General features: G+C 38.8%; 1 protein-coding gene and 1 long non-coding RNA gene across 4 annotated transcripts in view; one reads left to right on the forward strand and one right to left on the reverse strand.

Annotated features, from left to right (window-relative positions):
• SNTB2 (syntrophin beta 2) overlaps positions 1–24,198 on the forward strand; it is a 101,311-nt gene that overhangs the window by 39,654 nt on the left and 37,459 nt on the right. For 2 of the 3 annotated variants that reach the window (XM_089902413.1, XM_022583340.2), the window contains exons 2-4: positions 3,858–4,071; positions 16,243–16,453; positions 22,659–22,801. In XM_089902413.1, the coding sequence (XP_089758539.1) occupies positions 3,858–4,071; positions 16,243–16,453; positions 22,659–22,801 (568 nt within the window). The remainder of the gene's footprint in view (positions 1–3,857; positions 4,072–16,242; positions 16,454–22,658; positions 22,802–24,198) is intronic. The other variant, XM_089902414.1, reaches the window with a different exon arrangement.
• LOC149744690 (uncharacterized) lies at positions 127–19,454 on the reverse strand. Its single transcript, XR_016390878.1, has 3 exons — positions 18,592–19,454; positions 16,219–17,235; positions 127–16,115 (listed from the first exon to the last, which is right to left on the reverse strand). It is a non-coding gene; the product is annotated as an uncharacterized LOC149744690 (long non-coding RNA).

Below are 24,198 nucleotides of genomic sequence, written 5' to 3' on the forward strand. Positions count from 1 at the left end.
TTAACTTCAGCAACTAAACACCTAAAATACTATAAACATCAGAGTTTAAGCATTTTGAGGACGATCTTTAACTATCAGGAAAAGTGAAATAACTCTGAAATATATCACAGTTTCTTTTATTTAAATTTATGTAAAGATTTTATTTATTTATTTATTTTGGCTGCACTGGGTCTTAGTTGCAGCACATGGGATCTAGTTCCCCGACCAGGGATCGAACTCGGGCCCCCTGAATTGGGAGCACGGAGTCTTACCCACTGGACTACCAGGAAAGTCCCATATCACGTTTTTTCCTTTATTATTATTATTTTATTAATTTATATTTCTTTTTGACTGCTTTGGGTCTTCGTTGCTGTGTGCAGGCTTTCTCTAGTTGTGGCGAGTGGGGGCTGCTTTTCACTGTGGTGCACGGGCTTCTCATTGCGGTGGCTTCTCTTGTTGCGGAGCACGGGCTCTAGGTGCGCAGGCTCAATAGTTGTGGCTTGCGGGCTCTAGAGTGCAGGCTCAGTAGTTGTGGCACACGGGCTTAGTAGCTCCGCGACATGCGGGATCTTCCCGGACCAGGGCTCGAACCCGTGTCCCCTGCATTGGCAGGCGGATTCTTAACCACTGCGCCACCAGGGAAGTCCCCATATCACGGTTTCTGAGTTGACCTGAATGCCATGTGGTGGTGTAGAGGCTTTGCTTATCCTGCCGGGTGTCCAGGTTAATGCACTGTGGCAACAGGGGAGGTCTAAGAACAGGACTCAGACAGAGCACACTTAACTTTTCACCTTTCCTGAATCTCAGGTAAATTAGAAACAGATGTCTATTTATGGTTCTCCAGCCATTATGGATAACCAGTTAGATGGGGGTATGGGTGTCATTGTCATCAACTCAAGTGAAACTCATTGCTCTTTTAATAAGGCCATGCAATAGGCTATGTGTGTATGTCTATTTTATTTAAATATGTGTAGTAATCAACTCACTGATGCTACTCTGTGATCAAACGAGCTTCTGAGTATATCATAAAGCGGGCTTTTCTAACCACTGTAGTATTCAGGAGTAGTCATTTAGAATGTCTTTAGTTTCCCCCAATTGGTAGCCCAAAAGTTAGTATACTGCCATAAATGTTTAAAAAGTAACTCTCTGCCATTGGCAGTGACTAGAAACTGTAAGAATTTCTGCCAAAGTTATTGCGATCTAATTCTCTCTTGAAAGCACAAAGCTAAACTAAAGCATGTATTGAAATGCTTGAGTCAGCTGCTCAAAGGATACACTGGTTGCGCCCCTGCTCGTTTTTTCTAGGATGAAAAAAATCTCCTTGGTGACCTGAAGCAGTTAGCTTTTACTCTCTCCACCTAGAAATACACATATTATAACTATACATAGAAAGCACACACACATACAAACACACACAAACTTTTTCTAAATGTTGGCATTAGCATTATTATATTTTCTAGAATTATGCTTAACTTCAGCAGATCTTCTTGAATAACTTATAGGAAAATAATGTTGCCTCTTCTGATTGCTGTTTAAAATTTTTAACTTTTCTAGCTTTTTAAATTAGGGAAGGAGAAGAAAGGTGCCTACTATTTATTGAATGTTTAGCATGTGCCTAGAATTTTTACTTGCTTAGTGTTACTGCCATTTTATAGATGAGGACTTCAGGGCTGTCAAGTGAGGTCACATAGCTCTGAAGTAGCAAGCAATCTCTGAAGAGATTCCAAAGGCCTCTCTGTCACCACATCATGTAGAGTGAGTGGTAGGATGCTATGCTTATAAAAGATTATCATCAATATTACTAAGTTAAAAAAGCAAGATGTGGAAACAGTAAGCATAATATACTACCATTGTGTGTATTTATGTATATACACACATATGTGTGTCTATTTTCATACATGCTTAGCCTGTTGCTGGAAGACCATACAGTAATTGCCTCCAGGGATGGGAATTGGGCTGCTAGAAATACATACTGTTTATCATAAAACCTTTTATACTTGTTGAATTTTGTTTTTTTCTCTCTTTTTAAAAAAATTTATTTAATTTATTTTTGGCTGCATTGGGCCTTTGTTGCGTGCGGGCTTTTTCTAGTTGCAGCGAGTGGGGGCTACTCTTCATTGCGGTGCGCATGCTTCTCATTGCAGTGGCTTCTCTTGTTGCAGGACACAGGCTCTAGGCACATAGGCTTCAGTACTTGTGGCTCGCGGGCTCTAGAGCGCAGGCTCAGTAGTCGTGGCGCACAGGCTTAGTTGCTCCTCGGCATGTGGGATCTTCCCGGACCAGGGCTCGAACCCTTGTCCCCTGCATTGGCAGGTGGATTCTTAACCACTGCGCCACCAGGGAAACCCTGAATTTTGTTTTATATGCATGTATTACCTATTCGAAAAAGAAACAATATTCTAAAGACTTGTTAGCTGTGTTTTTAGAAACATAGCTGATTATTTTTTAGATTTAGTAATCTATTTCTTACTAAAGTTTCATAGGCTTGTAAAGCTTCTAATGCTATAAAATATTAATACTAGCTATTATGACATTGATAAGCATTGATAATGATATCTTTCTAGTTTTTCAGTTCCCATGATACTACTCTAATGACCTACCACAGTGGAATTTTAGAGGAGGTAGATTACTGATGTAACATATGTTGATGTTAGAAGAGGAAATGGTGACCGATTTATCTACATTCAACGATTTATTGACATTTTAATGCTTTTTAAGATTTTACTAAAAAAGGATTTAATAATCTTCAGTTTATCTAGTTTTTGAAATAAGAGCACAGTGCCTCAAATGATAGTAGTTGCCAGTCATGAATGAGGTAAAAGAAGTATTTTATATGTCTTAAAATTGAACTTAAAAGAAAAACGTTTCGCATATATTAAAAGCTATATCTTAATTTGGGGCTACCATTAATAGAAATACCTTGTTTTTGACTATGTTTTTGTACTTGTTTTTCAAAGCTATAATGGTTTGTTTCCAAAGCTGTCTCCCTTACTAGACTGGGCATTCTTTGAAGGCAGGGTCCATGCCTAAGTTGCTCTTGTATTCTCAGTGGCTAGCCTAATGCCTGATACTTGGAAGGTAGCTGAAAATGTTGACTGAGTTGAATCGAATTGAAGTAGAGATACATAGCTTAGTCTGGAGAAGAGAGAGATCACCTCGGTCTTCAGATATCTAAAGGGTTCTCATGTGGAAGAGATTAAGTTTGTTCTATATGGCTTCTGTAGTCAGCAAACCAATGGGTGGAAGTTTCAAGTTTCTAAATGTTGAGTTGTCTAAAGCTAGATGGGGCTGTCTCAGGAGGTACTGAATCTATCCAGATTCATTCATGATGGCCAACTACTGAGATAATTCAGGTATTTAATTGTTCATTTTTTCCTTCACTCATTTATTCAAACATTTACTGAGTAGGCACTGGTCTGGATTTTAGACACCAAGATTGAATAAATTGTAAACCCTGCCTTTGGGGAACTCGCAGCCAGCAGGGAACTGAAGTATTAACAGAGGATTACAACCCAGGGTGCTTAGAAGTTGCTACAGAAGAGTAATGGTAATACCCTGGAGAGAGTGAACAGGAAAGGCTGCTGAGGAGGTGACTCTTGAGTAGAGTTGGCCAGACCAACAAAGGGAGAAAGGAGTCCTAAGCAGAAGCAACAATATGCAAAGACTCAGAAGTTAAAGTTTTTAGGATAGAGTAGTGGTATATCATTTGGATTACATGCTCTTAAAGCACCCTCCAATCCTAAGATTCTGTGTGCTGGCTCTTTAACTTCCTGTATTTTTTCACTTCATGCCAGATAGTTTGTGTATGTATATATTTCAGTTGTTATTTTTCATAGGAAGCAAAAATACTAACCTTCTTCTTTGATTTTTGTTCATAGTTAAATTCATCCGAGAAGTAACGCCATATATCAAGAAGCCATCGTTAGTATCAGATCTGCCATGGGAAGGTGCAGCTCCCCAGTCACCAAGCTTTAGTGGCAGTGAGGACTCCGGTTCTCCAAAACACCAGAACAGCACCAAGGACAGGAAGGTCATCCCTCTCAAAATGTGCTTTGCTGCTAGAAACCTAAGCATGCCGGACCTGGAAAACAGGTGAGCTGTACCTAAGGAGAACATTGTACTCACAGCTTTGCAAACTTACAGATATGTTGCAATATTACTTTCTCCCTTTGCGTATTTTTATGCAATAATATGACTGTTGACTAAATTATATAGAGGAAAACATCAGTCTGAGATGAGAGAATCATTTTTGTACTTCCATATTTAAATTACTTCACACATATGTACATATATAGATCAATTTTGGATGAACACACAAGAAGCTTAATGATGGTTATGCCTGGGGAATGAAATGGGATTAGAAGGTAGAAGGAAAGAAGAGGCTTCTGCTTTTCATTTTAAACCTTTCTGGAGTGTTACTATTAGTTTATTCATTATGAATATTACTTAATAATAGAAAAAGTCTTGTCCAAGAAATTTTAAAAAATATCTCCTAGGAGGAAATTCCTTATACTATGGTTAGTGTAAAGAATCAGAGATCTTTAAAAAAAAGAAAAAAGAATCAGAGATCTTCATTATAGGTCAGGCTGCATCAACTAATAACATGACTGTGGCAAGTTAGCTTCTTTTGACCTCAGTTTCCTCATTTGTGAAATGAGAGCATTGGATTGGATAATTTCTAATGTCCCTCCTAGTTCTATCACCATTTGGGTTCTATGACTTTGTCTTCATTAATGCCATGACGTGGTACTGGTAAAGCCAGTGTCTGGTTAGAGATCAGGGGAAAAAAAGAGATAAAGAAAGTAGTCCAAAGACATAGTTAAGGACAAACTTTTTATAATATACTTTCGCTTTTATGGTCTCCTCTGATCTGAATGCACAGCCAGGTGCCTAATCAGGATGGGATGGTTCACAGAAGACAGCAAGAAGCTGAATGACCTTCTTGGGCATTTTAGGCCATGGGGACATGGAAGCTCCTGCTCTATAAAATATTATGTGTATGCTGGAAAGAGTTGAGCTCTGCAATCACACAGACCTTGGTTTGAATCCAAACTAGGTCACCTGCTCCAAAGAAGGCTCTGAGCAAGTTCCTTCACCTCTATAAACCTCCATATTCTCAGTGATTAAAAAAAAAGAATAACTCAGTGTGCAGATTAAATGGCATAACACACATGAAGCCCTTTGTATAGAGCCAAACATATAGTAGGTTCTCAAAAAATAGTAGCTTAAAAAGTCTTAATTGGGCTTCCCTGGTGGTGCAGTGGTTGAGAATCCGCCTGCTGATGCAGGGGACACGGGTTCGTGCCCTGGTCCAGGAGGATCCCACATGCCGCGGAGCGGCTGGGCCCGTGAGCCATGGCTGCTGAGCCTGCGCTTCCAGAGCCTGTGCTCCACAATGGGAGAGGCCGCAACAGTGAGAGGCCCATGTACTGCCAAAAAAAAAAAAAAAGTCTTAACTGCTAACTTTGTATACATACATACTTACATACATATATATATATTTTGGCCACGCCATGCAGCTTGTGGGATCTTAGTTCCCTGACCAGGGATTGAACTCGAGCCCTCAGAGGTGAAAGTGCAGAGTCCTAACCACTGGACAGCCAGGTAATTCCCATGTATACATATTTTGAAAATTACATTCTGATACATTTGTATTGTTTTTATTTGCTTTCTTTTAAAAGTTCAAGACATAGAAATTACTTCTTGTTATATAGAGGTTTATTTGTGAAAGATTGTGTGTATATTGAAGCATATATAAATACAGAACAGCTTGATCTTTAAAGGAATGCTTTTTTTTTTTCATACAGTAAGAATCTAATTTGTACTTATGCATACCAGGGTCGGGGGGGGGATAGATTGGGAGATTGGGATTGACATATAAACACTACTATGTATAAAATAGATAACTAATGAGAGTAGACTGTAAAGCACAGGGAACTCTACTCAGTGCTCTGTGGTGACCTAAGTGGGAAGGAAATCCAAGGAAGAGGGGATATATGTATATGTGTGGCTGATTCACTTTGTTGTACAGCAGAAACTAACACAACATTGTAAAGCAACTATGCTCCAATAAAAATAAAGGAAAAAGAATCTAATTTTTAAAGTAAATAATCAACTGCCTCTTAAATTCAAGTTAAAAATTTTTTCTCAAATGAGATATATTTATGTAGAGACTTTGATCTGTTAATCATGGAATTAAAAAAATTATGTAGTTAGGACTATAGAGAAGGAATTAGAATAGAGTTACAGTGTGATAAAGAGAACAAATAGACATTAAATTTGTCAACTGATTGTCAGGCTGAGGAAAGTATTCAGGCTAAGTCCCTTCATAATAAATCATTTCTTTTTCTTAAAATAAATTTATTTATTTATTTTTGGCTGCCTTAGGTCTTGCTGCACGCGGGCTTTCTCTAGTTGCGGTGAGCGGGGCCTACTCTTCGTTGCAATGTGTGGGCTTCTCGTTGCAGTGGCTTCTCTTGTTGTAGAGCACAGGCTCTAGGCGTGTGGGCTTCAGTAGTTGTTGCTCGCGGGCTCTAGAGCTCAGGCTCAGTAGTTGTGGCACATGGGCTTAGTAGCTCTGCAGCATGTGGGATCTTCCCGGACCAAGGCTCAAACCCATGTCCCCTGCGTTGGCAGGTGGATCCTTAACCACTGTGCCACCAGGGAAGTCCCTATAAGTCATTTCTGAGAATGAGAATAGATTGTTGTCTTAGTCTGTTCAGGCTGCTGTAACAAAATACCATAAACTGGGTGGCTTATAAACAACAGAAATTTACTTTTCACAGTTAGGGAAAAGCCTTGGAAGTCTAAGATCAAGGCACTGGCATATTTAGTGTCTGGCGAAGGCCCACTTCCTGATTCATAGATGGTCATTTTCTTGCTATATTCTCACATGGCAGAGAAATCTAGACAGCTCCCTGGGGTCTCTCTCATGAGAGCACTAATCCCATCTGTGAGGGCTCTGCCCTTACAATCTAATCGCCTCCCAGAGGCCCCATCTTCTAATTTTGTCACATTTGGGGTTAGGATTTTTTTTTTTTTTTTTATGGTACACGGGCCTCTCACTGTTGTGGCCTCTCCCATTGCGGAGCACAGGCTCCGGACGCGCAGGCTCAGTGGCCATGGCTCACAGGCCTAGCCACTCCGCGGCACGTGGGATCTTCCTGGACCGGGGCACGAACCCGTGTCCCCTGCATCAGCAGATGGACTCTCAACCACTGCGCCACCAGGGAAGCCCCCATATGGTTTTATTTCTGTTTCATTTTAAAATGTTTCATTCAAGTAAAATTAAAGTTAATATTCTTTTTTTAAAAAATAATTTAATTAATTTATTTATTTTTGGCTGTGTTGGGTCTTTGTTTCTGTGCGAGGGCTTTCTCTAGTTGCGGCGAGCAGGGGCCACTCTTCATCGTGGTGCGCGGGCCTCTCACTATCGCGGCCTCTCTTGTTGCGGAGCACAGGCTCTAGACGCGCAGGCTCAGTAGTTGTGGCTCACGGGCCTAGTTGCTCCGCGGCATGTGGGATCTTCCCAGACCAGGGCTCGAACCCGTGTCCCCTGCATTGGCAGGCGGACTCTCAACCACTGCGCCACCAGGGAAGCCACGGGGTTAGGATTTTAACATGAATTTGAGGCAGGGACACAAACATTCAGTCTACAGCACCTGTAGTGCTGCTGATATATTTCTATAGCACGCTGGGGTTGTGGGAGGGAGAGAAGGAAGGAGGAAGGTGATATGACTTGGCTGTATTGCTGAAAGTGGTGCTAGTTTATCATCCACTAAGACATCTTTTAGAGCTCAATAACCTTGACCTTTATTAAAACTTGGGGCTGCATTCTCTTTAGCGTATATGCTAAAGACATTTGGTGGATGGTCAAGTTTGAAGTAGATTTTCAGAAACAACAGAAGAGGGCAGTTTGGGCTATAAGAGTTGTATCACACCGTGCTCTTCAGTAAGATGATCAGTCTACTTATTACTCTACAAGGATAGGTCTTAGAAGAGTTAGGCTTTTGCAGATTATCAGGCTTAATGCTGCAAAGTAATTCGTTTCCAAAGTTACTTAAAATAGCAAATTTGGGAACTTCCATGGTGGTCGCATGGTTAAGACTCCGTGTGCAGTGCTCTCAGTGCAGGGGGCACGGGTTCGATCCCTGGTTGGGGAACTAAGATCCAGCATGCTGCATGGCGTGGCCAAAAAAAGAAAAAAAAATACCAGATTTGCAAATGATCTGCTTTTTGTAAAATATAAGTTGGAAGAGATTCAGGGTTATTCTTATGTCACTCTTACTTGCATTCCAGTGTGCTTTCTAGAGAAAAAGAAAAGCAGTAGAATTGCAGGTACCTGGCAAAATTATGCTTAACTTTGGTTATACCCACAGGAATGTGAACATCTATCCTAAGTGTCTTGGTAGAAAAAAATGTTCAGAGCCATTGAGTAATTAGACTGAAGTTAGGGTGATGGACTTTGTAACTTTAGGCAAACTATTTGTTTTCATAAGCCTTGGTTTCCTCCTGTATAAAATGAAAGGTTATATGAGGATTAAATAAGAGAACAATTATAAAATTGGCATAGTATGCTCTCAATATATTATTATTATAGGTGCTGTTGGTGTCCTTCTGACCTTAAATAAGTCCCTTAATTCCTCTGTCCTCCTGTTTTTTTCTTTCTGTAAAATGGACATAATAATGCTTGCTCAACTCTTCTTTTACTTCAAGGATAAATAAGATAGTATCTGTAAAGTCACTTGGAGCTCTTTGATCCTTAAATTTATCTCAGCTCTGTCAAAGGAAATGTCATGACAGGTAACACAGCTGCAACATTTAAAGCCATGGAGAAAACCACTTCATTTAGGAACAGCAAAAATAAGTTTCATCAGGACATCTGTCACCAAGATATTTATCACATTGCAGCCTTATATAACTGACCATATTTCTATTTGAAAATCTTAATCTTCCACATAGTCTTTGGTAAAACTCTGACAAGGAATAGGCTTAGATGTGCCCTAATCTGGAAAATAATTATGAATCTGGTATTTAAGCCCTACATAGGCAAGTGGATTCCCATCATCATTTTTTCCCTAACAATTTATTATGAAAATCTTCAAACATACAGCAAAGTCGAAAGAATTTTATAGTCAACACTCATTTTTCCACGACCTAGATTCTACCATTAACATTTTACTATATATACTTTATCATGGATTGGCCCACCTATCCATCCGTCAATCCATCTTAATTTTCTTTGATGCATTTCAAAGTGAATTGCACACATTAGAATATTTCTCTCTACTCAAGCGTGCATATAGAGTTCAGTGTTTTTGTTGTAGCTTTTTTCTTTTGAGACAATATTTGCATACAATAAAATACACAAATCCTAAATTTTGACAGATGCCTAAAATTACGTAACCCAAGCCTATCAAGATACAGGACATTACTGTTACCTTGGAAAGTTTTCTTTTTCCCCTTCCCAGTCAATTCCCTCTCCCACCTTCCAAGGCTACTACTGTTCTGACTTGCTGTCATAGATCTGTTTCAGCTATTCTAAAACTTCATGTAAATGTAGTCATATCATATGTACTTTTTTGTGATAGAATTATTTAGCTCAGCATAAGAAATTTGAGATTCATTCTTCTTGTTGCATGTAACAATAACTCTTTCTCTTTTATTGCTCAGTAGTGTTATGTTTTATGAATATAGCATAGTTTCTTTATCCATTTTCCTATTCACGGATACCTGAGCTATTTCCAGTTTGGAGCTAATATTAATAAAGTTACTATGAATATTTTTGTACAGCTCTTGTGGGCATACATTTTTATTTCTCTTGGATAAACTCTTAGGAGTGAAACTGCTGGCTGAAAGGGTAGGTGTATGTTTAGGTTTTTTTTTTTTTTATGTTTTTTAAAAAACTGCCAGGCTTTTTTCCAGAGTGGTTGTGCCATTTTACATGCCCACCAGCAGTGTGTGAGAGTTTCCATTGCTTCACATCCTTGCCAGCATTGGTAGTGTCAGTCTTCTTAATATTAACTATTCTGATGGGTGTGTAGTGGAATCTCTTTGTGGTTCATCCTTCATTTCAATGTAAAGACTTCACTTTCTAGATAAAAAACTTATTTGACATGAGAGGAAAGCATCCTTTTTTTCTGTTTTACTACATTGATTTAGTTTCGCTATCTAAAGCTGAGAAAAAGTGCTAACCATCAGAATGAATAAGTAAAGAGGCAGGGGAAGTTTATTTGCTTCTTCCACCTCTAGTCCTCAAGACCTCACTAGATGCTTCTGATAGTTATAAGCGGTTCATTGTGGAAAGTGAAAGCTAAATAAATAATGACAAAGTCCAGGGAGAGAACATGAGCCTGTTCCTTAGCAAACAGCATTGTGGGCAGTGCGGAGTTTAGCGAGGACAAGGTGTTCTTAAACGCTGCTTTTCGGAAATGTAAATCTGTTATCATTGAGCTGGTTCACAATGTCTGGGTCATCTTCACTTCTGCTTTCCATGTAAAAGGTAAATTTTGGCTTTATGATGTATAAAACAACATGATTATTACTAAATTGAACACATAAGTTATGTCAAAGACTTTACTAAGCAGAAGAAATAAGCAGGCTAGACTTAAGAATCCTATGCTTCTGTGGACCTAAACATGATCTGATTCATCTGATCAGAATGTAATTGCATTTCTCAGGAAATCCTCAGTGGTTTGACCGGAGGCCAGAACTCTTCACACTGTAGCTGTCTCTTCCTCTCTCCTGTGGGCCCAAACAATGACTGGCAGACTGCCTCCAAACTTTTATTCGTAGAATTTTCATTTGAATTTGTCTTTTAAAACAGCAGTAGACATTAGGAAACACTTTGTCCCCTTTATCAGCTCTAGGGGCTGCTTCTTTAAAGGCAAACAGACTTCTGGATCCTAGAATCATTAGTCCTGTTTTGGAGTTTATTTTCTGTTTCTTCTAATTTAATTTTCTATTTTACAATCACTTTTTAAGAAACACTGCAAAATTTCTTTTCATGAAAAATTAGTGATTCTGTCCTGGGAACTGTTTTATTTCCTGTTTTCATCTTTTTCCAGCCTAGTGGTCCCATGATCTTTTCCTGCTTAATCAGGTTAAGTTTATTTTATATCAGACTTATTTTCCTTTCTTTCAGTTATTAATAAGTAGGATCTTTAACATCGGGATTTTCAGTTTAAACTGTGGCAAAGGAGCTGTGTCTGAGAGACTCTCCCAGGAACTGTATGAGGTATAAAGGCTTTTTCAGAAGGTGAATGTTTTGTGTCCGGAGAAGGATGAACTGATTCCTGCCTTTAGCTCTAAGTAGGTCAGTAGGAGGAGTGAAAGAAATTTTTTGTCATAGTTTTGCAACAACTTTTAGCATGCGATTAAGGATGTTAAGCTGGTTACAGTGCCAAAACAACCAGCTGGAAGTAAATAGCCTCTGTCGAAAACAACTAGCCTGGTATAGGGTCTAAATTAAGGACATCACTGGCTCTTGCACTCAGTTTGGTGGAATGAGGGTGGATATGAATCTTCTTCTGGGTTGAGGGTGGGGCAGTCACTGGCCGCTGGGGATGGGGAATGCTGAAACAATCAGCCGGCCTCTTTATTTTAGCTGAGTGCTTTACTCCCACTTCCAGAGGTAACTGGTGCCTCCAGTTCCCCAGCCTCTTCAGGATTCTGCAACATGGATCGGCTTGGATTTGACCCTCCCCACTTTTCTTAGGTCTGCTCTGTCTGTTTGCCAGCTTCCAAAATTTTGTTGTAGTCGCTCTTCTCCTCTTCTCCCCTTCTCCCTGAGCTTGTAGGATTATGCTTTTTAAACATTCTCTTTAAAGTTTGGTGGTGACTTCTTACATACAGCACCAAAAGCACAGTACATAAAAGAAAAAATTGATAAGTTGAACTTCATTAAAATTAAAAACTTCTACTCTGTAACAGATACTGTGTACTGGAGTTCTCCAGAGAAAGAAGCAACGGGATGGATAGATAGTTAGATAGATTTATTTATTTATTATAGGAATTAGCTCATGCAGTTGTGGAGACCAAGAAGTCCCATGATCTGTTGTCTGCAGGTTGGAGAAACAGGAAAACCAGTCTTATAATTCACCCCGAGTTCAAAGGCCCAAGAACCAGGAACGCCAATGTGTGAGGGCAGGAGAAGAAGATGGTTGTCCCAACTCAAGAAGAGAGCAAACTTGCCTGCCCCCCCCACCGCTTTTTTATTCTGTTCATGCCCTCGGTGAATTGGATGATGCCCACCTGCATTGTCGAGGGCCATCTTCTTTACTCAGTCTACTGATGATGCTAATCTATTCCAGAAACACCCTCACAGACACACACAGAAATAATGTTTTACCAGCTACCTGGACATCCCTTAGCCCAGTCAAGTTGACACATAAAATTAACCGTCACACACTGTTAAGAGAATGAAAAGATAAGCTACAGACTGGGAGAAAATCTTTGTGAAATACATATCAGGTAAAGGACTGATATCCAAAATTTACAAAGAATTCCTAGGACTTCCCTGGTGGTGCAGCGGTTGAGAGTCTGCCTGCCAATGCAGGGGACACGGGTTCGTGCCCCAGTCCGGGAGGATCCCACATGCAGCGGAGCGGCTGGGCCTGTGAGCCATGGCCGCTGAGCCTGCGCGTCCGGAGCCTGTGCTCCGCAACGGGAGAGGCCACAACAGTGAGAGGCCCGCGTACCGCAAAAAACAAAAAAAGAATTTCTAAAACTCAACAATAAGAAAACAACCCAATTTTAAAATGGACAATAGATCTGATCTGAACAGACACTTCACCAGAGAAGAACTACAGATGGCAAATAAGCATATGAAAGGTGCTCAGATCATATGCCATTAGGGAATTGCAAATTAAAACAATGAGTTACCACTATACACATATTAGAATGGCCAAAATCCACCTGACAGTACCACATGCTGGCAAAGATGTATAGTAACAGGAAGGCTTATTCATTGATGGTAGGAACGCAAAATGCTACGGCTACTTTGGAAGACAATTTGGCAGTTTCTTACAAAGCTAAACGTAGTCTTACCCTGTGACCCAGCAGTTGTGCTCCTTGGTATTTACACAAAGGAGTCAAAAACTTATATCCACACAAAAACCTACACACAAATGCTTTAATCGTAATTGCTAAAACTTGAAAACAACCAAGAGGTCCTTCAATAAATAGGTGAATGGATAAACAAACTGTGGTTCATCCAGACAGTAGAATATTATTCAATGATAAAAAGAGGTGAGCTGTCAAGCCACAGAAGACATGGAGGAACCTTAAATGCATATTGCTAAGTGAAAGAATCCAGTCTGAAAAGCTTACGTACTGTAAGATTCCTTGGAAACAGTAAAAGGATCAGCAGTTGCCAGGAGTTCAGAGCCAGGGAGTGAGCGTAATATACTATTTTAAACCGTCCCATAATAAATGTATAACTATTTTTCTTTTAGAAAATATAATCTTTTTTTTTTTTTTTTGCGGTCCGTGGGCCTCTCACTATTGTGGCCTCTCCCGTTGCGGAGCACAGGCTCCGGACGCGCAGGCTCAGCGGCCATGGCTCACGGGCCCAGCCGCTCTGCAGCATGTGGGATCCTCCCAGACTGGGGCAGGAACCCGCGTCCCGTGCATCGGCAGGTGGACCCTCAACCACTGCGCCACCAGGGAAGCCCCTAGGAAATATAATCATTTTCTTAGCCAACAAATATTTATGTTAAGGACCATGACGGCAACAATTGATATAGTGGAAAATAACATTAAAAAGAAAAAACATTATAAAGTAATATAGAGGACTAAACAAAGGTCAACGTGAATGTTAAGCTATTTGTCAGAAATCTCTTTTCTTCTTCTACTTTTGCTGAGCTTTTAGGATGGAGGTGTTCCTCCTGACTAGGAATGTGTCCTGCTGGTGAGCTCTGTGTAGTCTCATCCTTCTTGGGTCCAATTAAACCTCCCCAGGCCATTTCTCTTTTGTAATCCATCTTACATCCCACCATAAAATTATTATTATTATTATTATTTTGGCCATGCCAAGTAGCTTGTGGGATATATATATATATCTCACATTTTGTTTATCCATTCCATCAATAGACATTTGGGTTGTTTCCACCTTTTGGTTATTGTGAATGATGCTGCTGTGAACCTAGGTGTACAGATATCTCATAAAATTATTTTTAATTCATTGTTTTGATCATATCGTTCCCTTGTTGAGAATCCTCAGTGATTCCATGTTGCTTACCAATTAATATTCAGACTTAACCTGCTATTCAAAACCCTCTAAATTTTAATCCCAAGCTACTTCTCACTGTATTTAGCTATAGGATAGGAAATCAAATAAATTCATCAGAACTGTAACTAAAACAGAAAGCAGGATAGCTTATGACTTGCTGTTTAAAGATATTTCAAGTGTGGGCTTTGTGAAGTGTTTTGGCTGGTCACAGATCTTATTTTATGTTTTGACTATTTTCTAGAACTTTCTGGCCTACTTGGCTATTGCCCTAGAACTGTGAAGGCATATAAAACATGGATAGACTGGTGGCTAGACCTTCAGGTAGCTAGAAGGGTAAGTCTAGTGGGAGGGCACGTGAGTAGGTAAGTAGGTAGGTACCAGGTAGATGTGTTTATAAATTGACTCACAGCATGACACCAGCTTGGTAAGTGTGCCCCAGAGGTGTAGAGGCCTCCATTGCAGTCCTGCTTTGCTACTCCCATCTTGGGAGTGCCTTTTTTAGCCAGGAACTTTGTGGTAGTCATCACAGTTCTTTATAGAAGTAGTTTTTGTAACCTGTAATTGTGTATTAGTTAATTATAAATTTTCTGCTGTCTGCATTAGATGATAGTCCCAGTGAGAGTAGAGATTAGTGTTTTTTGCCTATCTTTTTCACTGCTGTATCTCTAACACAGTGTCAAGCATAGTATCTGGCATACAGTAGGTTCTCAATAAATGTTTATTTAAGAAAGGGTGGGGCTTCCCTGGTGGCGCAGTGGTTGAGAGTCCGCCTGCCAATGCAGGAGACACAGGTTCGTGAGCCGGTCCGGGAAGATCCCACATGCCGCGGAGCGGCTAGGCCAGTGAGCCATGGCCGCTGAGCCTGCGCATCTGGAGCACAGCGCTCCGCGATGGGAGAGGCCGCAACAGTGAGAGGGCCGCGTAAAAAAAAAAGAAAGGGTGGACTGACCAGAGTTCAAATGAGAACGAATATTTGCCATATTAAGTATGGCAAATTAAAATATTTGGAATTGTAAAGGAATTTCTAAACAGGACAAAAGAGAGGGATGCAAGCTTCAAGGCAGAAATGCCTAGTGTACATGTAAACTGGTCATCTTTGACAGGTGATGTGGGATCTAGTGACAGTGCTGCAAGGAACCAAAAACTATCTTCAGAAAGATGAAAGAATAAAAAGATCTCTCCTTGGCCAGTGGCAGTTTGTCAATTTCCAGCCTACCACATTATTTTTCCATTTTAAAAGATATGTATGTTCACTGTTAGAACACAGCAGTGTATATATGTTAGTCATTTATTGAATGATTTTTAAAATTCATCTTGGCAAAAACTTTGATCAAAACACAAAATAGTACCCAACAAATTGCTTTATGAGGAATTTGTTGAGTATACTTTTTAAAAAATTTATGTAATTCCTAAAGGTTACTTTTGAAGTATAGATTGTTCACAGTTGAGTATTAACAAATAATAGTCATAGAGTTGAAGATCTCTTAACTATTCTTCTACCATGATTCAGCGGATGATTTAATCATATAATGTTACCCAGACCCTCAAAAACAATTTCAAATTTTCGTAAAGAGTCATTCTTCAGCTATTTTCTTTATTTCACACAGTGGAAATTTCAGTTCACTGTTTGGCAGTAGGTTCTATATATCTTGCAATACTGTATACCAGAGTTTTCTAAGTATTTAAAAAAATATTAGTTCTTTCTTTACAATGTGCCTATGAGATTCAACAAGCACGCTTTCTATTTCTTTGACATGGAAATTAAGGCAAAGTGCAGTGTTCTACTACAGACTCTGCAGTAGATTCCCTTATCTTAGATCATTACATTAATACTGAAACAACAGACCCAGCAGTTAGTCTTTCCGATGATGATCTTTCCACATGTGGATCTCTCTGGAATTGGACCCTAAGGAATTAAGAGAAAGTATTTATATTCTGGAATGTAAAAGTAGATTTCCAGTTAAGTATGTTAAACCATGGCAGGTTTGATGGCTTCTGATCTAGCTCACTTTTTTTTTTCTTTTTCCACACAGATTGATAGAGCTACATTCTCCTGATAGCAGGAACACGTTGATCCTACGTTGCAAGGATACAGCCACAGCGCACTCCTGGTTCGTAGCTATCCACACCAACATAATGGCTCTCCTCCCACAGGTGTTGGCTGAACTCAATGCCATGCTTGGTGCAACCAGTACAGCAGGAGGCAGCAAGGAGGTTAAGCACATTGCCTGGCTGGCAGAACAGGTAGGCTGGGAGGCAGGGCAGGGTCTCACCGGGTCACTACTCAGAGCCAGGATGCTTCCCCCATTTCGTATGTCTGTAATGTTTATCATGCAGTCAGGCCCTGGATGTCTAGCTTGCAGATCTTTTGTTAGTCTTTTGTTTCTCCTCCCCTAGTGTTTAGTTGTTTGTTGCTAATTATCACCTCTACCAGAAGAATTGACTGTCGTGATCATCATTATCATAACATAACTAAAAAGGGGTTCTTAGTAACATCTGTATCCTTAATGACTAAAGATAATTTTCACGGTTTTAGAATAGGATCCGCAAACTTCTTCTGCAAAGGGCTATTAGTGCTACAACTACTTGACTCTGCCATTATAGCACGAAAACAGTCATAGACAATATGAACATGAATAGATGTGACTGTGTTTCAATAAAACTTTATTTACGAAAAGAGATAGTGGGCTGTATGTGGCCCACAAGTCATAGTTTCCCAATTCCTGTTCTAGTCTATTGACAGAGTTTCAGGGACAACAGGCTTACTCCCCTGGTCTGGGAAAATTATAAAATATACAAAATACTTTGCAAACCATTAAACACATGTATAGTTGTCTTCTACAACTGAAAAATGAAAAGAAGAGAAACAAGAAGACCTAAGTAGATGTTGGGTGAAGGGGAAGGAAGGATATAATCCAAGTTAGTTTAGATCCAAATTTGGCAAAAGGGAGACTAAAAGTTATACATGATGTTACAATACATCCTTTTTCTTTCTGGTCCTTCACTGTCAGCTGGGCCAGAGGGAGCTGAAAACAGAAGACAGAATAGGGATTCAGAGATGAGTGTTCAAGTGCTAGCTCTGTTTTTCACTGGTTTTAGATCTTTTTAAAAGTGCCTTCATATCTTTGCATCCTAGTTTCTTCGTGTGTGCAAGGGGGCAGGGATTATTGCATCAGTATCAGCCCAGACAGGTTTTGTTCTTTTGCGTTGTTGTTTTGTTTTAAATACAGTTTCCCAGGTCTGGCTCCCCATGTTCCCCATCAAGAGTTCACATTTGGTAGACCTATGGTGGGGCCTGGAAATCTCATTTGGCTCCCTAGGTGATTGTGTAGTGGATTTTGGACTCCACTGATTTAGTTTTTTTTCAGCCGTGAAATTTTACGAACATTCCAAATAATGTTTCTAATAAATTATAACACAGAATTCGTACTGTGATGATTTCTAGGAGTCATAATTAGAATAACTAAGCAGAAGAAACTAATGAAAATCATGGTATAAGTATTTACAACTTTGAAAGTTTTAGTCTTTTAGTTGTGTTTATCATTGTTTCTATATTTTTATATGCTGGTTGAAAACCTCGATTGAGTGGTAATTGTTCTGTGCTTTCAGCAATGTTAGAAATCTTCATGATTTTAAAAAGGTAATACATTCACATAGTTCCAAGGTCAGAATAAAAATTAATAGGTGATGTCTTACTTTCCTTCTGCTCCCTCATCCGCCTAATTCCTACCCCTTTGCGCCCAGGGAGGTAATCACTTTCATTCCTTTCTACTGAGTCTTTTGAGAGTTTCTTTATGCAAATAAAAGCAATTATGAATATATATTCTTCTTCTTCTCTTTTATAAAAGAAGATGGCATATTATGCACAGTACTTTATACCTTGCTTGTTTCTTTCATTAGGCAATATATCCTGGAGATCTTTCCATATCAAAGCACAGAGAGCATTCTTTTTTACAACTATATAGTTTTCCATTGTGTAGCTGTAGTTAAATAAGCACTCCCCCCAGTTTTGTTGTCATAATCTTTTGCCATTACAAAGAATGCTATAATGAATAACCTTGTAGTTTGTCCTTTCACACATGTGCTTTCCAAACTCTTTGGTTCCTGAGTTCAGATAGATCAGATAACAAGGGAACACACATTATCTGAATGTATTTGGTTCTTAAGTTTCTAGTAGTGAGCAGTAAAACTTTGGTTAGAAAGGGATTTATCCAAAGTTTTACATCATTTCCTGAGCTTTGATCGTTAGAGTTCATAGAACAGGAGATATTTCTATACCTGCAGGATAAATCTCAGAAGCACAGGTTCAAAGGGTATATTAGTAATCTATCTCTATAAAACAAATTACCCCCAAGAGTTAGTGACTTTGAAATAACATTTACCTCCCACAGTTTCTAAGGATCAGGAATCTGGTAGCAGCTTAGCTTCCTGGTTCTGGCCTGGGACGCTTCATGAAGTTGCAGTCAAGCTGTCAGCAAGGGTGGCAGTCATCTGAGGGCTTGACTGGGTTGGCAGGTCCACTTCCAACATGATTCATTTATATAGCTTTTGGCAGGAGGTCTCAGTTTCTTACTGCTTGTTGGCAGAAGTCCTCAGTTCCTTGCTACGCAGGTCTTTCCACAAGATTGGCTGAGTGTCCTCGAGACATGGCTGTGGGTTTTTGTCAGAGCAAGTGATCTGACAGAGAGAACAAGATGGAAGCCACAATACCTTTTATGACCTAGTCTCTTCTCTATTCTTTTCATTAGAAGTGAGTTACTAAGTCCAGTCTATACCCCAGGGCTCCAGCTCTTAAAGGGAAGAATGGTAAAGAATTTGTGGACATCTTTTTAAACTACCACAAAAGGTATATGCATTTGTAATTTTGATAAATATTGCCAAATTTGCCTTCCATCAAGATCAAACTAATTTAAATTCCCACCAGCAACGTATGAGAGTTGCCAGACCTTTAAAGTGAACTTAATTTGGTTTATGCTACATACAGACAAGTAGAAAGGAGAAAAATAAAGCCACAAATTCATCACAGTCTGCCCTTTATGGACTGTATTTATGTGTGTGTTTCCTCCACTCAGTTGTGAGCTCTTGGAAGATAGGAGCACATTTTTCCCAAATCTTTAGTCCGCAGAGAACTTAGCCTAATGCTTTGTAAATAGTAGATGTTCACTAATTTTTTTCCTTTGTCTACATATATACATGCAAAAAGCAAGCAAACAAGTCATTAATTATAAAATACTGTCCAAGAACACAAGCTCAGGGTTGGAAAATAATACCAAGTCGAAAAGTTTCAAATTCTTTAAAAATAGTATCACGGAACTAATCCAAAGTGCTGTTTATAAACTATTCATGATTGTTACTTTTTCCAAGTAGTTGTTTGGGTTACCCAAATCGAATACACTAAGAATAAGTTGTTCAAGCAAGACTGGATACCATTTCTCAGAGGTATTATAATGAACTTATGTATCTGATAAGAGTTGCCTTTTTTAACGGTAAGATTGTTTAATTCTATGAGTATGAAAATGGTCAGGATAATTTTAGATCATGTAATCTTTTTAAAATAGGTAAACATTTATTTTAGCAATAGATGTGTTTCCTGAAAAGCTTGCATATGAATGAAACTGTTTCAGTTGTAAAGAAAAGATAGTTATCATTTATTTAACTTTAAATGATCTCTCCTTAACTTATCTGTTTGTTATTTCACATTGTCATAAATTGAATTTGCTTAAAATAGGGAAAACCTACGCTACAGATGTTTGGTAACCAATAGATAATCTGTTCTGTGCAAGGCACTTCTATCTTTATTGATACTGATTTTTATGTGACTGATAGTTTACCTTTTAGTTGGTTATATTCTTAAGATGGAATCTTCTTTAAGTCCACCAAATGAGGGGACATACGTTACCTACGAAATAAGTATTTTTAAGCAGTTGAGTGTTGGTAGAAAAGCCAAGACAGCCAAAGAAAGCTTTGTTGTCACAGTTCCTACCTTGTCCCTGGTTATCCTCAAACTGTGTAAAGACTCAAATTTGGAACATATACACTAAATCAGGATCAGTGGAACAATTTATTTTTTGCTCTATGTTTTCTATTGTAATAATAAAATACATAAGTAGCAGAAGTACATCACCTCTTAAAAAGATTTGTGGGATGAAGAGATTTAGGGAATGAATAATAACTATTATTAATTTTTCATCTTTAGTGCTATTCAACTCTAGTTATTAGAAAATAAAATTTGGAGAAGGCTATTGTTTGGCCAGGTGTATGCATGTGTGGGTATTGAAACACAAGCAAAGTAGCACCCTAACTTTAGTATCCCTTTTTTCTCTGGCCAAAAACTCGATAGTGGGGAAAAAAAACACCTCAGTAGTGGAGTCCCAAGGCTGCTTGTACTGATAGCACAACCAAAAACACATACTACATATAGCAGGCAGCATTTTGATTCCAGTGAAAGCAAACAGTATCCTTATAAGTTAAGGCAAATAGGCAAACAGAATGACTTAAACTGAGGTTTCATTTTTCTCCAATGGTAAGTAGAAGAGGGAAAAGATATTCTCCAAAAACTAAGGACTCAAAAGAGCTAAAGAATTAACACCTTTTTTTTTTTTTTTAATAATTTATTTGGTTGTGCCCTGTCAGTTGCGGCAGACGGGCTCCTTAGTTGTGGCATGCATGTGGGATCTGGCTCCCTGACCAGAGATTGAACCCAGGCCCCCTGCATTGGGAGCATGGAGTCTTAACCACTGTACCACCAGGGAAGTCCCAAGAATAAACACTTTTTAAAAATTGTTAATTGAAAGAAAAGTTCTCTGTCTTGAAATTGCTTGTATTGGCATTAGCAGTTTTCCTTTCTCTTCTTTGGGAAGAAATACATTTAATTTAGGTTTTCTAAATGCATATACTCTGATCTAGTGTTCAAAATCTCTCTTATAACTTAGCAAAAAAATTAATTAAAAAAATCAGATAGTCATTTTATCCCTTCGGGAAGATACATTTTTACATTATTTTCCCTATGAAATATTATCCATAACAATCTCGGAGGCAAAGACTTAGTAGTGCACATAAACTAGAAATCCCTTCGGGGTATCTATGACCCCAAAATTTAAGAATCCAAGAGAACCTCTTTACAGCTGATACTCTCCCTCCAGACATTACTTTAGACTAATATAGAGTCTTAGAAAACTTGGGTTCACTGGTAAGGAAAGTATTAATTATTTCTACCATACTTTGCTTGAATACTCAGGGTTGGGTCATGTATTTTGTGCTTTCAGCACAGGGTCGAACATGGGTAACTTCACTGGTGGGAATTCATTTCCCCTTCCTGGAATCAGCTCATGGCTCTAGCTAGGAGAAAAGCATCCCAGTGGTAGATGTTATAGCACAGAACCGAACCACTCAGGTCACTTTTCAGATTATAGATGGTATTCTTAAGGGGCTCTGACATGTTCATATTACCTTCAGAAGTCATTAAGGAAGAGAAAATAAAAAGCAGATCTGAAGACAAGTAAGAGACAAGTAATTCATCAATTTAAATTCACCTTGAAGCCATCAGTGATAGTGAGCAGAAAAGATGAGGGTTAAAATACTCTGTTGTTAAGCATTCCCTGCTCAAAGGTCTCATCTTATGAAGGCAAACATTTTGATGATACCAGGGCTTTTCTTGAACATAGTCTTTTGTTTTTTAGTCTTGGATCCTTAACAATATGTATAAGTAGTGGTTGTTTTCCTACATTTTTAAACCATCATAGAGATAACTGAGTTTTATGCAATTAAATGCAATGGTACACTTGAAACTGAAACTTAAACTTCCTGAACTATAATGGGGAATTCTTTGAAAATAGTTTATATCAACATTTTCCAAAATACAGCATAATTGGCCATATCGGCATTTTAAAAAGATAAAATAGAAATTAACAGAGTACGTTGCACGAAGTATAGGAATTGTGTTGTTTTGGAAATTTTTAAATTCAGTATTTATATGTATGTGTTGAGTTGCAATGTAAAATGTAGGTCTTGATCAAAAATATTTGAAAAACAATGATGTTTATATTATACAGACTCATTTGGTAATAGTTTCTATCCTGTACTTAGAAGATGTTACTCCCACATCAGACATATTAAAACTATTATCATTTTGAGCAGAGTACTATGTATTTAATTAGAATTGGTGATAATTAGTTATTGTGGAATAGGGATAAAACTGTGTCATATCATTAGAAAATGTCTGTAACTCACTCAGGGAGAGCTTTCTCAAACTACACAATCCACCTCACACCTCCCAGTGGAGAATCCCTGCCAGTGGGAAGGAACCTGATGGGATGTTTCCTTTTCCTCACATCTGTTAGGAAGGGGAAACAGAATAGAGACCCACTATCTTAGGCCGTCACTGAAGGAACTTTTACAGTTACAGATCATTATAGTTAGCTCTACTTTCTGGATTTCACCAATGTAACAGGCAAAACTAGATGGTGGAAGACAACAGTGGAGACCTGTCCTCATGGCTGTGACTGAGAAGGATTTGCTGCTTTATGACTGTATGCCGTGGACAAGGGATGCCTGGGCATCACCGTGTCATAGCTACCCTCTTGTTGCCACAAGGTAAGACTAAAGACAAAAAAATAAAATGTCTATCCTCCTCTAAATCTACTAAAGAATTTAAAAATGAATTCTATTATCTTTTAGGTGGCTAAAATAACATTTAAGTAGTTGATTTAGACAAAAACTTTTCTTTCACAACCTTATTGATTATTTTGCAGCTCCTAGCTCAAAATAAATGGTTTCTGTCACTAGTATTTTTGTGTATATTTTTTAAGATGTTGAAGCAGCTTCCTAACTGCTCTTTTCAAGACTTGCTTAGTCATGAAGATAAGTAAATAGTGGGGTTTTTTTCCTTTACTTTATTGACTGTGACTAGAAAACCACTGAAATAGTGGCAGCATTTTGACTGAGTGATGAAATCATTTAAACAAGACTGTGATACCGTGGATAAACCACACAACTCAGCCAAAACGTTCTTCAACTTCTCTTTCTAGTATAAGAGTACATAATTTTGATTCCATCAAATAAACATTTATTTGACCTGAAGCAACAGGATGTTTCTAGCATGTCCAATGTGGGGAGCTGGAAGGGAAAAGAATAGAGAAATGTAGATTTGGGGACCAAGATGTCTTAAGAAATTACTAGAAAGTAGTTATGTAGTGTGAAACTAGAAAACATGTTCACGTTCGGTGTTATTTGGGCTTAAAAAAGAATCAGGTTTTGGGCTTCCCTGGTGGCGCAGTGGTTTAGAGTCCGCCTGCCGATGCAGGGGACACGGGTTCGTGCCCCGGTCTGGGAAGATCCCACATGCCGCGGAGCGGCTGGGCCCGTGAGCCATGGCCACTGAGCCTGCGCAAGAGGCCACAACAGTGAGAGGCCCGCGTACCGCAAAAAAAAAAAAAAAAAAAAGGGAGCCCCAGAGAAAATACTTGGTAGTCAGAAAGACTAAATGGTGGAACCATCTGGTATGTCCCACAGGCAACAGTATGGGGGCTCCTGCTTTCAGCAGACAGAGAGTCACGTGAGGCAGAGTATTCTTCTATTCCAGGAAGGTTTCTATGTTATGTAGGATTTCCTTCAATTTGCCAAGTTCCCTTACATATATCACTCTTTTTATAAAAATATAATTTCCACATAGCTTTTCAGGAGTTTCTGTGTAATTTAGAGCTGGAGCCCTTAGATCACAGAATAGAGATAAAGGATTTATTGAGCCTCAGAGTTAGGGAAGTGTGCCCTCATTAATTCCTTCAGGACATAATGGTCCTTCAGAAAGACTGAATTTAACCATCAGTTTCTCTGGTTTTATTTATTTTTAAAATTCTCACTAAATTATAACCTCCTTGAGGTCAAGAACTATGACTTAGCTCAGCATTTCCCATAATGCTTCGTGTATAGTAGGCCTTCAATAAATCTTAATTGAAATAAATTCTGTTACTTAATTTACAGTTTCTGTCTTA

Source organism: Delphinapterus leucas, chromosome 20, assembly GCF_059928025.1.
Source record: "Delphinapterus leucas isolate spDelLeu-1000000601 "Yukka" chromosome 20, BTC_Dleu_Yukka2, whole genome shotgun sequence".
Classification (NCBI taxonomy): domain Eukaryota; kingdom Metazoa; phylum Chordata; class Mammalia; order Artiodactyla; family Monodontidae; genus Delphinapterus; species Delphinapterus leucas.